Source organism: Lichenostomus cassidix, chromosome 3 (assembly GCF_008360975.1).
Source record: "Lichenostomus cassidix isolate B80296 chromosome 3, HeHo_3.0, whole genome shotgun sequence".
NCBI classification, from domain to species: domain Eukaryota; kingdom Metazoa; phylum Chordata; class Aves; order Passeriformes; family Meliphagidae; genus Lichenostomus; species Lichenostomus cassidix.
In genome coordinates this window covers 64315014-64330971 of record NC_139483.1, presented here as the reverse complement: position 1 = coordinate 64330971, position 15958 = coordinate 64315014, and the positions used below count along the sequence as shown (strand labels likewise).

Sequence of the window (15958 nt, the reverse complement as noted above, 5' to 3'; positions counted from 1 at the left end):
CAATTTTAAAGATACTGTTAGTGTTTTAATATTAGGCGGTACCACCTAATTAGGTGGCCATGAAACACGAAGAAATCAAGAGTTTATTTAATGTCTATGTACATTTAATCAGTGTCAATTTGCTATTGCTTTGAACAACCAGCTATATAGAAAGCCAGGCTGCAGTCTAGAAGACTTGAGAAATACCTGCAATTCTTTGTCTGCCTTGTAGTGTGGCATCTAAATTCTACCGTGAGATTTGTGTAGTTGTCAAATGAAACTGTAGAGATTAGAAATTAAGATATGGTTTTGCACTTTAGCTCTCATTACTACATTCCTCTGTACAGTTACAGCAATGAAAAGGGAAAGAGGTGGTTGCAAGAGCTGCCCATGCTCACAGCCAGGTCTTAAAGCAGCTTTTAAAGCAGACCAGCATTTAAATGAATAGTGTATGTGCAATGATAGGGTGAAGGGAAATGAAATGCCGGAGCCTGACCTCTGGAATGAGACCAGACCCATTGCAGCATGAAGGGTGCATCCAGGGGTTTTCCAGCCTGCACTTGGTTTGCATCTGTTAAGGATTTATGTGTATGTGACTCTCATTACTTGCTGCTCTAAACTCTACCTGCACAGATGCAACTTTGATTCAGATTGGGCAACTAAAGAAGCAAATTAGGCCTTAATTGTGCTGACTGTCTTTTAGATATGAAAAGAATCCTTACTTATTCTTTTCCAGGCCAGAGCCTTTAAGAAGTCCTTCTCCAGTGGTTATGTAAGTTTTGTTTCCACTCTTTTTTTCCATTCTTGTCTCTCTCATTACTTACCAAGGACTGTAACTTTTTAATGGATTTTGAAACAAACAGAAGAACAGATGGTTCTATGCCATTGGTAATGTGGCATAGTGTCGGAGGTTGGGGAGGGGCCTTGGAATTTTCTCTCCATTCCTGTTGCTAAGCAACAAATAGGTGGGTGACTAGAGTCATCAACCCTCTTGTAAGAGACAAGAGGGTGTGCTTGGGCAGGGCAGGGGAAGGGAAAAGCCAGCCCTTGGAACACTCACTCTGGTCTTCCAGACACCGAGAGGAGAGGCTGCTCCTTGCTTCTGGCTGTGACCACAGGAAAATCCAACTGTGCTCTGCCTTTCTTCTCTTGGCTGGGTGAGCTTTGATTCAACCTCTTTCCCACTGGGAAGTGCACGCTTCCCCGGCTGCGTTTTCTCGCAGCAGTTGCCAGGGAGTCCAGTTACCCCTGCCACCCACCCTGCTTTGCTGCACGAGACTGCTGCATCTGCTGTGACTGCGGAGCCCTTGCTACCTCGCTGGCTAGCCGGGGAGATCCAGCCCCTTGCTCCCCTCTGCCGCCCTGCTCGTCGCTCCGAGCTGCTTGCTGCCCTGCCTGCCTCTCAGCCTCTTCCGCCATCACCAGCTGCCTGAGGCTGACCTGACCCTGCGCCACAGCGCCACCTGCAGCCGCTCAGGAGTCATCGCACCTGCCCTGCCCGGCGGGAGCTCAACAGCGCCCCTGCTGCTTGCGACCATAATTACACCACACGGGAAAAAGGCTTGGCAGCTCAAAAGTCATCTGCCATTGGTTTCTGGGTCTATTTGTGGTTGCTATTATTGTTACTGCTTGTTTATAGATACTAGTAAAGAAATGTTATTCCTTTTCCCATACCCTTGCCTGAAAGCCCTTGATTTTCAAAATTAAAATAATTCGGAGGGAGGGGAAATCACATTCTCTGTCCTAAGGGAGGTTTCAACCTCTCTTAGCAGACACCTGTCTTTCAAACCGAGACATGTAGGCAGTGGGGTGTTGGGTAGAAGTGTCTCTGTCACAGTAAAGAAATAGTTCAAGGCCTCAGGTGGCAGTGTATGCTGAAAAATCCAAGCTGCCCTTGCTTCACTAGGAACTGCAGTGAGGAAGAGCAGGTAAATGGGATCAGCCCAACAGCCCTACTAGCTTGTGGGGGGCTGGAGAAAAATGGTGTTCCTCAACACTTCCTTATGCAAGAGAGGATGCTCTCCTCACCTTGCGTCCTTCATCAGAACTGCAGGAGAGAAGCAGCCTCAGTGAGCTCTGTGTCCATAGTAGAGGCATCTAGCACTGGATTTATCTACACTGGGTACAATATACAACTTTTGAAATGTCACTGTATGGTACTCAGCAGCAAAGTTATTTTTCACTCCCTATTTTAAATGGAGTAACAAGACTGAGGTGTTTTTGGCACATGCCTCTGCTCCCATTCTTATTCTGCTTCTTTTTCATTTTGAAAATGTTAATTTTCTGCATCTTTGGCCGCAGGAAAAAGTGGGTATCCAAGAACTGGGTATATGTGGATGGGTTGCTGTATTCATCTGAGACCCTGCTGACTTCACTCAATTTTTCTTCAATAGCTGCTGTTCAGTCATGCATGCTTCATTTCAGGGCTGCAGTCTAATTTAGTCTAAAGTTAATTCACTCTATTCTGAACAAAGTGAATGCAATTCTGTCCACAGGTAGTGGTATATGTGTTTGAGGGTGGAAGTGGAATCTGGTTCTTAGATTTTTTAATTTTTTTTTTTGAGTCCCGCTAAAAAATGTCTATGTTATATACATCATTGTGACTCAAGCAAAAGGAAAGGAGCACATTACTTCATTTCTTGAAACTTGTAAGATCAAAGCTTATTGAAGAATTATATGTCTGAAACACATCACATTCTTCAGTTGGCCTATATATTTTCCACTTATGAAAAGCTTTTTCTTAGTGTTTGAAAGTCTATAAAGTCTGGAAAATAGCCGTATTTTTGCACCAGGACATTACATTCACACTTATTTAGTCTGCAAAAGGCTGAGTTGGGATCAAGCATTCTTTTGTCTAACTTTAATCCCTTTGCTCTGACTAGTCTGTTAAAATCAGTAGGGTAACTTCAGGCTGGTATGTAAGACTGAGCTGATGAAGCCAAGATGTCATTTTCTGTCCTTTCTTGGCAGCTGACTCCAGGAGCTCTCTACAGCAGAAGGCCTATGCAATCATGTGCTGGATATGTCTGTGCTGTCATCACTAGAGAGATTGTTTTCCAAATGAGTTCAACCTTGAAACAAATAATGTCAAAACACTTCAGAAAAAAGAGCCCTGGACCCTCTCAAGAAGGGAGCAAAGCTATTATCTGCTTCAGGCAGGCAAGAGAGCTGAAGCCAACTATACAATATATAAGTGCATTCCTTCCTAGCATTTTCCCCAGATGCTACCTTTCCTGCCAGGTTCTTCAGGCAGATAAAGGAAAACAGCGTCCATAACATTTATGATTTTCCAGAAGTCTAGGACACAGAGAAAAATTGCTAACATTTGAAATACATCATTGTATAAGATATTTAGCATGCTATTTTGACCTTTTTTCGCTTTTGACTTGCACCCAAAACCATCAGTGACTTTACTAGTTTCACTCCTAAATGACCCTGGGACAACCAAGAGGAAAATTGTCCCAGTCTAAGCCCCAGGGCTGTGTTACCATGAATAATAATCCACAACAAAAGAATATATGAATTTATGACTGTCCCCAAAATATTAACATACTTTTTTTTCACCAAACATTCCATACTCAGTCCAGCTTTGTACCTACCACCAGTTGGAAGGCATTCTTCAAGGTGGTGGAATGATTCTAAAATCACGAGTATAAGAGCCCTGTTTTCCCATTTTGTCTTCATTAAAACTGTAACACAGGAAGAGAGGAATGTCAGGAAAGGTGGGGCCATCGGATATGCCTACAGGAAATGCCAGTGAAGAAAACCTGAAGATGACTGGGGCATGGAAACTTCCCTACACTGCCACACTGCTGTGAGAGTAAGCTAGATGAATTCACCCTGTGGGAGGAGGGAATAGGTGATCAGCAGATGCATTTCTTCTTCTCCCTAAAGAACAGAACTATCCTTGAGATGAGGAGCTGAAGTCTTTTGAAATCTTTGGGACATACTAAGGGGGGCCAAGTTGCTCCATGATCAAAGCAGTTATAGTAGATCTTCACTATTAATTGTAGTCTAGACCTACATTCACTTCTCTCATGCTTGTTCTTTTTTATATGGCATAACCCTTATTTTGATCAAGTAAAGTAATTGTATTCTTTCACTTATTAAGTTTGTCATGGAGTTTCCTTGGGTGGATCCTACTGCAGGTTGTTAGCAATGGGAAAATGGGCAGAGGATCAGAGTTGCTGGGAGGGCACTTAAAGAATTCTGCCTTTAGGTAAACTAGAGGAGTATAGATGATGTCCAATAATGCTATAAAATACAGCTGCAAATGCCACGCAAATAAAATGACAATGATGATGGAGTATTTGAACATTACAGAATAAATGAGGGCAGACCAAGAGACTTAGAAAGTTACTACCAACATAAAATACAGGCAACTGGGAATACTTTCTCTTTATACGCCGTATATAATTCTTTCCTTTTTAATCATATCTTCCTAATAAATAAAATGGAAAGTGCACACACAAGTGCTGTTGAATGTAATAGAGTTCAGCCTTTAATACAAGCCAGACAGAGTTACCATAGAGCCTGACACAGCTCATATATTTGTGGTAAGCTGAAACAGCTTGGGTATTCTGTAGCTAAGGATTAGATTGATTAGAAAAATATATGAGCAAGGGAGGTTGAGGATCAGAAGCCAGAAACTTTTCAATTTTTTGATAACTTTGTAAAGGATAGGGTCTCAATTCCTGGACTGCATTAGTGTTAGAAAAAAAAAATCTGTAAGCAACAAAATTTTGGCAGCAAAGGAACCCAGGATGGAAACTGAAGACTGTAGTGTACTACCATGAGCTAAAGAAATACTTAATTTGTTCAAGTTTAAAAAGAGGAAGAGGACTAATTGATTGGAAAAGTAAAGAGCATGTTTTGTAGCACATGATCAGACACCATTAGGACACACACATATGCACACATAGAGTGCAACAGATCAAACCTGTTTGATGGGACAACGGGGAATGGCCCTAAGACAAAAAAAGGCAGATTTAGATTATATACCAGGAAGAAATTCTTTCCTGTGACGGTGGTGAGGCTCTGGAACAGGTTCCCAGAGAGGTTTTGTCCCATCCCTGGAGGTGTTCAAGACCGGACTGGATGGGGCCCTGAGTAACCTGGTAGAGTGGAAGGTTCCCAGCACGTGGCAGGGAGGATCGGAACCAGATGATGTTTCAAGCCTCTTCCAACAGAGACCATTCGGTGGTTCTATGACTCTATGAACTCTCAGCTATTCAGCAATTCCAAGGCAGCAAGGTGTGATGGCATAACCCAAAGAAAGCAAGGACTCATGGAATACAAAATATCTGTTATAAGAGTATAGAAATATTTTGGGTTTAAAGCGCTTAAATTTGCAAAGTAACTTCATGGTGTTTCATTTTCCATAGTAAAGGAAAAAGACTGAGCTTTTCATTCTTAGAACTGACTAGTTAACTACCCAGGGTGATTTATTTACCTGAATAGCCTTAAGTATAATCTAGCTCACCAAGGCTACTTGATTTTATTGTAAAACATGAACACCTTTCTAATCCTATGCTCTATCATATATTTTCTTACAAGCTCAGCAAATATTTGTCACTTAATCCACAGTCAGCTTTAAAGAATCCCACAGATTTATTTATGGCTTATATAGATTGTAGATTGAACAGTAAAAACCTCATACAGCTGGTTGCTGCTGGACATTTGGACTGAGTCACAGGACCCTCCCCACACAGAAATGAGACCTGTAGTGGACCCATAGTGTTAAAAGAGCATCAAGGGAATGGCAAGGGAAAATTAGTGCCATGCCTTATGTGTCTCTGTGCCAGAGCTCACCCATCAGAGCCTCCTTCAGAGCCATGCTTGGTTTTCCAGACCTGTTTCCTTCCTACCCACTAAAAGTCATATTCAGCCAAAAACTGCTAATAAATGTAATGCCTTAAAATAGCAGTATAAAGTACACAAATGCTTGTAAGCTGTGCAGGCCCAGGCAAAGTGCTACTTCTCAGGCTGCTGCTCTACTAAGTATTAGTACTATTAATGATTTATGTGGTGCCACTGAGCTGTGTGACACTTCACAAACTTGTAAGAAGGCTGGTGCAACCATAAAGTCAGAATAACTTCCTTAGTTTCACAAACTGAGGCAATGGGCCTCTGGGGGATGTCAGTCCACCTGGAGAGTAGGTGCAGGTATGTTTGTGGACAGGACCTCCAACATGTTAAGCATTAATTTCACCCAGAATGAGACAAAAGGCATTACAAGAATTTTCCTAGAATAAAAAGACTTATTATCCATGCATCTTTCTGAACTGGATAAATGCAAGTGAATGTTATGATCCAATTATTAAGATTCTTTGGAAATACCTCTGCCCAAATTAAGGTACAAACGAGACCATATGCCAGTCAATAGTATGGGTTTTATTTTGATAGAAAATATGAGAGAGAGAGAGGGAAGAAAAGAGAGAAAAAGAGAAGTAGGAAAAGAGGTGGGGGGGACAGAAAGAGGGAAAGAGAAAATATCACCATCCGTGGATCCCAATGATGTCACATTGATCCTCTCCAGCCGGTCTTCTTGGTGGTGGTGGTCCCCCCAAAAAGCACAGAATGCCATGGGTTAATATACACTCAGGCCAGGGGCAATGTCCAGGCATGTTCCCCCAGGGGAGGGGCAGTCTCTTGCAGCAGACTCTGCTTGCATCACCTGCACTCCTGTGGTGCCAGGCCTAGCACTCTGGGGGGTCTGTGATGGATTGTGACTCCCCCTCAACTGCCTCTCATGTGGAAGTCCCGTGGATGTGGCCTGTGGGGTTGGGAGTTCCACAGCTGGGCCAGTTTGTGTCAGCCTGGCTTTTGTGAGCTGTGCTCTGCCCCCACCTCAAGCTCAGCCAGGGATGATCCTTAGTGCAGCTAGTGGCTTTGGCCTTTGTGTATGCATACCTTTCCCTCAGCCTGAAATGATTGAACAACAGGGTTTCCCTTTATCTAATCTCAGCAGTTTGACTCAGTCCAAAGTCCCAGTCAGGTATCTTCAGGGAGGTTTCTTTGATTGTAGCATCTTTATACGGTTTTTGTTATAATGAGCAAAACTTTATATCAATGTTTGAGGCATGAACTATTTCAGTCTCTGACAGTGAAGAAGCAAGATTAGTTCTTATAAACCAAAAACCAGTGCAGAGGTGCTCTTTTCCATTGCATCCTTGCACATGAATGTACAAGGTATTAGAGTATTTGCTGGGGTGGATAATACCACCTCAGGAACTGCTGGGGAGCTGAGTGGTTCCAGTACCACAAGGCTTCACTGGTGGGAGACATCTTAGCCCCCCTGGAGAACACGATGGTCCCTCCCCAAATTATGTAGATCCCCCCAGCTGTAACCTAACCCCTGATTCCATCCCTTCCTCCTCCCCATTGGTTGTGGTGTTCCCCCCGCCTCCTCTCCCCTGACCCTCCAGCCATCCCTTTAAATGTAGACGGCTGGGGTCTCTCGCCCTCTTTCACCCTGGAACCCTTCAGAATAAACCTCTGGAACCTCCAGCTGACTGAGCGCTCTGAATTCTTTGTCTCTGGTGACGCACGAGTTATCCAACTCCGTGGGTGAGTGAGAATCTGTGCCTTACACCGGCACGGGTGTGAGAAGGGCTTTTCTGTACAGCACCAGGCAGTGCTGACTGGAGTGATCTCTCGATAGCCATAGAGACACTTTCGGTAAACGCAGAGGCTTGGTTCCACCCCTCCTCCCCCTCCGCGTTAAGTATTAATCTGAAGAGGGAGTTGAGCTTGATAAGACTAATGAGAGGAATTTAGGACAGGACGGACCTCAGATGTAGCAGCTATAAGGAGAATGACTTGTAGGAAAACAAAACCAGTCTTTTGGTATTCTGAAGAATTAGCAAATGTTCCAGCAAAAGAAAAAAAATTAAAAACTAGACTAATGTAAGGACTTACTATTGTAACTAAAACAAGATCTGCACAATATGTACTGGTAAAGCCCCCCCAGTGCACATACACACACTTACACACACTGCATTTATGACCAGTGTTATGCATTTTATTGAACCACAGAATTAGTTCAGACTACAGCTTTTTCCACATAGAAAATGTTTGAGGATCATTCATCTGCAAATGAAAGGATAGAAATTAAAATGTCAAGGAGAAAATAAAATATTAAACAAGTCCATTTGTTTTCAGCTGACCCCTTCATTTTAATAAAGAATATTGCAAAAGAGAAAGATGTTTCAAATAACAAAAATAACAAAGCATTTTGTTCTAAAAACGTCCATCTTTTAAATTCTAGCATTGTTCCCAACCCCCTTGGAATACATGAAATTTAGTGCAAATCAATGTAAAAACAACCATTAAATTGGAATTCTGGATACTTAAACAGAAAACTGCTTTTCTGAATACTTTCCATATAATGCTTTGCAGCTGTTGTGGCCAGACACGTGTTAATTTAGAGGGCAAGAAAGAGCTGCCCTGGGAGGAGAGAGCTCTGAGTGATCAGGGACTCTGTAACCCCCTGGCCCCTCAGCTCCTCACACCCAGGAGCCCCCCAGGTCTGCCCCCAGCTCCCAAATCTGCCACCAGCTGGGCTCGCCCTGGCCACCCCTGCAGCCCACTTGGCTCCCAGCACAGCTGCTCCCCCACTTCCCAACTAGGGTGGTCTATCTTCCCTTGCCCAATACTCTCTGTGATTATTTACTGGAAACATGTCTTCTTGGAGGAGGGTTAATCCTTTTTCATGCAGAGCTCCCTTCCCTTTTACCAGTAACCTTGTTCCTGAAATCATATTTTATTACAGATAAATAAAACACTGCTAAAATTAGGCTCAGAAAGAGAAGTAGCAGGGTTTCTTGGCTCTGTGCTTTCCCCTGTGTGGTCGCAATCTGTTCCAGACAGCTGCCTCTCTTGTTAAACCAGTGGTTCTTGGAGGCAGCCCATGTCGCTGTCAGTGTCAGGATGTGCCTTTGCAGCAATTTCACCTTGCATCTGTTATTTCTGCCATGCTGACATAGAATCATAGAATTATCAAAAAGGTTTGGGCTGGAAGGGCCCTTAAAGATCATCCAGTTCCAGCCCTCCTGCCATGGGTGGGGACAATTTCCATGAGACAAGGCTGCCCAAAACCCCATCCAACCTGTCCTGGAACACTTCCAGGGACGGGGCATCTGCTAAGACTATTCAGCTATAGTGAATTCTGGTATCAAGGTGGGCTAACCACAGTCTCTAGGTGCCTCTAAGTAAAAACTAAGGTAACAGTATTTGCCAATAATGCAAAGCTATTCTTGATATTTAAAAATGAACCTCTGCTTTAAAGAACTGGAGAGATAGTTTCTTAGGCTGCCTGACCATAAAGCAAAATGACATGTCTAATTCAGTACAGAAGAAGTGGTGTTCAAAGTGAAACCAAATCCTACCTTCATATATACACCAATAGACTCTGAACTTGCTGAGATTACCCCTCAAGGACTAAAGGTGTTTTTTATTATAATACATAGCATGCTAAAATATTGATTCATGGATGATCAAACAAAATTGAAATTCTAGAAATTATTGCAAGAAAATAGAAAGAAAATGTCAGTATGCCTGTGTACTGTCATTCAGTTGCATCTTTAATGCACTGGAAATCTGATATACTTCTTATTTGCCCTCATGTGAAAAATGATATCTGAATCCTAGAGAACAGTTCAGGTGGCAACATGGATAAAAGAAGTATACAAAGGTATTCATCAGATGAGGAATGACTATATTAGAGGCTCCTCAGTGTGGGGAAAGAGAGGGATAAATGAAGTTGTACAAGACTGTGAGTTCATGGAGACACTAAGGATTCACTCTTTTTTCTCTTTCCCTTCCCTTCTTGCCCCTTTGATGTTGGGGGCATCAAATGGGATAGTGTCAGGTTTGAATTAAGGTTAAGCACACTAGCTACACAATACTTTATATGTCAGTAAGTCTGCCTGGGTTAAAACAACAGGCATTAGATACAAAGGAAATCCCTGAAGTGCAGATTCACAGGGTGTGAGTGCATTGCCAAGCTTCCTTTCCCTGTCTCTGTGCTCTTCCCTCAGCTATTGGCTGTAACTAAGATGTGGCCAGTCTAACCTTCAGTCTGACCCATTCTTCCTGGTTTTACATCCTTTTTGCTATGTCATTGTATTATACTGTTCCCTAATAAAGAAGTCTTTTCCAGACCAAGCAAGCATGCCATTTAGCAGCACATTTTCCTCTGCAGCAGCAGCAGCAGCAGCAGCAGCAGCAGCAGCAGCAGCAGCAGCAGCAGCTCAGCACTGAGCATGGCACGTCTGGTGTGAGCCCAGCAGCCACCTGAACCAGCACTGCCTGCTCTGGAGCCTCTGTGCCATCCTCTCAGCTGCCCAAACAGCTGGAATGGGAATTGTGAATTTTAAAATCCCAGACCTCCAAAATATCCATTTAGTTTATTGGAGTTTATCAGACCTTGCCCAGCAAGACCCAAAGCCTCAGTGGTTTAAAGATTAAACAAAAAGCAAGTTTCAACTGCCCTTCCCCTTGGCAAAGGCAAACAAATCCATAACTAAATGTTACCTAATACTTAAAAAAAAAAAAAGAGTTATATAATTTCCAACATAACTACTTTAAAAAGATTGATTGATTATCTTGCAAAATTGACACAATTATAGTTGAATTGTCTTCCATAGGAGAACAAGCCATATTGTATTGCTAAAAATACGTGTGGCTAGCACAGGTCTTTCCCATGAGAACTTTCTCCTGTGTTTTATAAACAAAGATAAAGTTTGGATGTTATTGAAACAGTGTCTTGAGATTTGAGCAGTTCAGGCCTGGCCAATCGGGCTAGGGGGAGGTTTCTGACTGATCAATCTGGGTGACCTCTGAAAAGTCTATATAAATTGGAATCAAAATAATAAAGCTCTCTTTTCTTGCCACTCTGAGAACCCGGGTCTCTTTCTCTGCTAGCGGCTCAACAGCGACATATAAGGCAGGATAAAAATCTGTATACTGTTGTGGGTTTTCTCACATCTTATCACACTTTGAACCTGGTGCCTCACTGAAAAGATTCACTGAGAAGATTATGAGGTTTAAGCCATTACTAGTTACAATGTAAGTGTGGACAAACTCAAACTATTTTTATAGAAACAAACCTCTTTGTTGTTTTGCTGTTGATAACTGCAGTGGGTTTCCGGTGTGATGTCTACTTGACTGTGCAGTGAGCACATGCCCTTTTATTTCCTCTATAAAGGGCTATTTCTATGCCTCACTGTGTCACCACCACCAACAGAAACTGAAAGTTCTGCAGGCCTCTCTAAGCCGTGGGAGCTGCAGGACACTTGTCTCTCTTTTTACATTTTCCAAGGTTTTGGTCTCTTCAAAGTAAGGGGAGGCAGAAAATGGATAGGTTACGTAAGGCACTGGATTTCTGCATCAAGCACCAGACCATTCTGGGTTACAGCACTATGTCCCTGCTGACGGCTGCCACCGAGCACATCTTCTCATCTGTGGTGTTCAATTGTCCCTGCAATTCTTGGAACATGGTGTATGGCTCTGTCTTCCTCTTAGTGCCTGCCTTCATCCTCTTGCTGCTCGGCTACATGGTGAACACCAGGATGTGGTGCCTGTTGACGGGAAGCTGCTCTTCAAAGAAGTGTCTCCAGTGCAGCCCCTGCAGACCCTGGGCTCGCTGCTGCCAGGTGTTGGTGCTGGTGACAGCCAGAGCCTTGGTGGCACCCCTCACCTGGATAGCAGTGGCCCTGCTCGGAGCCAACTTCTACGAGTGTGCAGCCAGTGGGAGCAGCCTGATAAAGAGACGCTTCTGTAAAGACAAAGGACCTGAGTGCCAAGAGCAGCTGCTCAAAATACCTTGTGATGAGCAATTGTCAGCACAGATATCAAGTGAATATCTCAGCCTTCATGCAGAGTCCCAGGTAAAGCCTCACTTCTTTTCTCCTCACTCTGTGGGCTTTGACCCTGGCTGTTCAATATGTAGTAGTGCCTGCTGGTGACTGTAAAGTGTCCTTCTCTCTTATGTCATATAATATCATGTACCAAAAGCACACAGCTAGCAAAAATTCATTAGTGAAAAGACAGTGACAGAAAATCAATAGGTGTACACTTATGCTGCTTTCTGGTTTTGCACGTTTGCATGGTAACGGTTTGGTACTGTCATTTACAAAACCTCATTCAAAGCTGGGCAGGGAACCAGCCTAGAGAATGGGACTTTCCATGTTTTCTTCACCATTAACTTAGACATCGTGTGAGTTCTTCTTCTCCACTTTTACGACTCTAAATACCTCAAACTTCTCTAAATAGGCATTAATTGACGGAAAGTGAGATCACTAACAGACGCTAACAGAGTTGTTGCAAGCAGGCATCTGGAAAGAGAAAAAAATAAGGACAGCTTGTTTGACTGTAAATCTCAGTGCTTGAACCTTGTAATAATTTCACACTGGTATTCTAGAAGAAGAGTTAAAATATATATCTGTCTTGTTAAAGTTTCTTGTGCTGAGGGCAAGCTGCATGATCAAAACAATAACACTCGTGTGGATTTTTTCTGGTTTGGAGTGAAATGAAACCTCCAAATTCTGGCAGCATTTCAGGTTTTTTTTCTACATTTGTGTGGATCTTGTCTTAACTCCTGTAGGAAAATTAGGTTTTGAAACTTTTTCTCTGTACCATAAATCTGACCAAAACTGCAGAAACTGATGGTCAGTATCTTGCCTTAAAAGTTAAGAAAGCTGGATATGACTGAGTAAATAACTTCCATCCACCTTCTCTTTTTTTGGTATTCATCATTAATCCAACAAGACCAGCTCAGGGCTGCAGAAGCTCTGTATGTCTGGCTGAATTGTGTGCATGGGATCCCCTCTTTTGGCAGCAAGCAGACTGTTACGTGCACTCCAGGGTGTCTGCTTACAGTTTCGTATTTCTTCAATGTTATGTTCTATACTCTTACATATGACCATGCAAAAACACCATTAACATATCCATCTTTTTTCCAAGCTGATAGGATTGTCTGTGATAGCCAGCATCATTACTTTGGCACTGATTTCAACATGTTTCAGCCGCTGTTGCTCCCCAGTCAGCTACCTTCAGCTCAAGTTCTGGAAAATTTACTCAAAAAAAGAGCAGGAATTCTTTGAGAGCGAAGCCAAAGAGCATGCAACCAAGCTGGCAGAAATGAACACAAAATGTTTTTTTGAAGCCACTGACCCAGCACCATTTCATACTCCCAGCAATGAAGACTGGCGGAAGATTTCGTCCTTGAATACCTTCAGCTCACGAGAGCAGTATTACAGCATGATACACAAGTATGTGAGCACAAAAAGAGGCAACAGCAGCAAATTTAGGGAAGAAGGTCAGGATCTCACTGCTTTAGAACTTGTGGATGAAGCACAAACAAATGATTCAGAGATATGATGAAAGAAATCCTTTGCAATGCGGGCAGTCTTTTAACCCTACTGATGCAAGAAGTCTTATTCTCTGCTCTTACTGAAATCTATGCGAATTGAATGTAAAAGCCGACAGTTGTAACCCTCAGCAGATTTGCTTTTAAATACATTTTAATACTTTTACTTAAGTACATTTAAATGGGAGTTTTCTTATGTTGTTGCCCATTAAGAAGAGTCATGTGTAAAATGATCAGCATCTACAAAGATGTCAGCACATACTATGCCAAATTATTACTAAACACCTTAAAAGCACTTGGCAGATGGAGTGACAATACCAAACCTTATCAAAGAGACAAAAAGAAATTGAAGATTTGATCAGAAATTCAGCTTAGTTTACTAGCTCTCTCTTTACAATTAAGCTTTCAATGAAGCTTAGAGCAAGCTATAGATTAAAATATTTAGCTTGTCTGGAGGGGTTAGGCTTATGCATAACATGGCAATGTAGGTGAAGCTTATATATTAACAAACATTAAAAGCGCATTCATATATTTAAGGACATTAAAAATCTGCAATCCATATTAGCATGCAATAATATTCTTATCAGAGAACATCTAATTATAAGAAACAAAGTTACCTGTGAAGAATAGTAAAGTTCACTTTTCTTCTGAAAAGCTTTTGTTTAAGAGAACATTTTAGAGATGTGAGTCAGATTGTTTGGTCCAGGCTGGTCTTTTTACTCCTCCCAGGAATCCTCTCTTTCTACACAATAAACTTGGAAATTATTCAGACAGACAGAGAGGAATCCCAAGAAGTTATTTGTTACATCATTTTGCAAGGAAGAAAGAGGGAAGAGCCTATTTTAACTAGCTGAATATAGTGAGCTTGGAAGCTTTTTTCTCACTATAAACTGAAAACATAACACATAAAGGCGAAAGAAAATTTAATTCTGTATGTAGAAAAGAATATTTTAAAACATTCATTTTGTCACAGTCACTGATTTGCTCAGTACTCTTTTCCTTCTCAGAAACTTGATGATAATTGAATAGCAGTTCAGGTTGGGGGATGAGCTCTTAGAAACTTTCTCTGTGGAGAAGGACCTGGGTGTGTAGGTGGATAACAAATTGTGAGCCAGCGGTGCCCTTGCAGCCAGGAGGGCCAGTGGTATCCTGGGGTACATTGGGAAGAGCATGGACAACAGACCAAGGGAGGTGATCCTGCCCATCTACTCAGCCCTGGTGAGGCACATCTGGAGTGCTGTGTCCAGTTCTGGGCTCCTCAGTGCAAGAAAGACCAGGAGCTACTGGAAAGGGCCCAGCAGAGGCCACAAAGATGATGAGGGGTCTGGAGCACCTCTCTTATGAGGAGAGACTGTGGGAGCTGGGCCTGTTAGTTCTGGACAAGAAAAGACTGAGAAGGAATATCATTAATGCATCTCGAAGGTGAGTGCCTAAAGGAGGGTGCCAGACTCTTTTCAGTGGTGCCCAGAGACAGGAGGAAGAGAAATGGCCACAAACTAAAGCACAAGAAGTTTCACCTCACCATGAGAAGAACTTCTTTATGTTGAGGGTGGCAGAGCACTGGAACAGGCTGCCCAGGGGGGTCATGGAATCTCCCTTTCTGAAGACTTTCAAAACCCACCTGGATATGTTCCTGTGTCACCTGCTGTAGGTGATCCTGCCTTGGCAGGGGTGTTGGACTAGATGACCTTCAGAGGTCCCTTCCCACCCTAGCAATTCTGTAACTGTGAGAAAACAAGGACAGTATGGGGTATTAAATTTCAAGAAAATAATTTTTTTTAAAAACAGAATATTTGGCTAGTCTTGCTAGAAAAAGCAAAAATGGCCATTGCCAATAAAGAACCTTTATTGTGGTCAGCCACATGTCCATCTCAACTGGGCTGGTCATAACCAGCAAAAGCCCCACTGAGGGCTCTTGGACAGGCAGTGAAATGAGACAAATCCCACAAGACCTTTCATCTCTAATTAAAAAAAAGTAATAATGAAAAAAAATGCAGGGAAACTTTCTACTGGTTATTACATATTGTAACATGTTGTACGTGTTGCTACTTCTTACTGGTAGCAGGTAACAGCAGTTGGGCTGAGACCAAGGCTGGCTAACGAGTACTTCAGTTTTTGTTCCCTACAAAATTCCTCTCTTAAAGCTCTATTACATTCTGCCACCACTGTCCCACACTGCTATGACAAACCAAGGGACAGAGATTATCATGAGGACTGTACAGGTTTGGTGAGAAAGAGCCCTGATGTCCCCAAGGTAAGAGATGCCCCCACTTAGTATGACTAAGAGGTAAATAGACTGAGGGAAAAAAAGGAGAAGAAGGTACAAATCACATTGATAAAATCAGAGTTCATTTGTGGCTACACTGAACTTAATTGTTTGTATTTCAGTTTAAAAGAAGTGTTTTGGTGAGAAGAGGGTAAGCTGGCTTTATGGGTATGGTGCTGTGCTAGGACATGGGGTTTTGTCCAACCCTTACCCAGACATCTTGCATTACACCAAACAACTTCAAACCTTTCCTATAACTTAGGTCTCTGTGAGGCTGTCCTTCTCTACTTCCCAGTCATGTTGTGGCAACAAGTCCACTGTCAAGAGAAAAATGTTCAACA

At 42.5% G+C, this 15958-nt stretch overlaps 1 protein-coding gene across 4 annotated transcripts; it reads left to right on the top strand.

Annotated features, from left to right (window-relative positions):
* Positions 1-1017: 1017 nt before the first annotated feature.
* On the top strand, positions 1018-15932 carry LOC146439883 (calcium homeostasis modulator protein 6-like). 4 transcript variants are annotated; one of them, XM_085056121.1, is made up of 4 exons: positions 1018-1136; positions 11506-11870; positions 12946-13300; positions 14081-15127. In XM_085056121.1, the coding sequence occupies exons 2-4, from the start codon at positions 11538-11540 to the stop codon at positions 14203-14205; spliced, it is 813 nt and encodes a 270-aa protein (XP_084912247.1). In that variant the 5' UTR covers positions 1018-1136; positions 11506-11537; the 3' UTR covers positions 14206-15127. The 4 variants fall into 4 exon arrangements, 3 of the variants coding, with proteins under 3 accessions (XP_084912247.1, XP_084912246.1, XP_084912245.1); XM_085056120.1 differs by having other exon boundaries at positions 1018-3799; XR_014850944.1 differs by lacking the exon at positions 1018-1136 and adding an exon at positions 15496-15932 and having other exon boundaries at positions 11123-11870; positions 14081-14773.
* Positions 15933-15958: the final 26 nt, after the last annotated feature.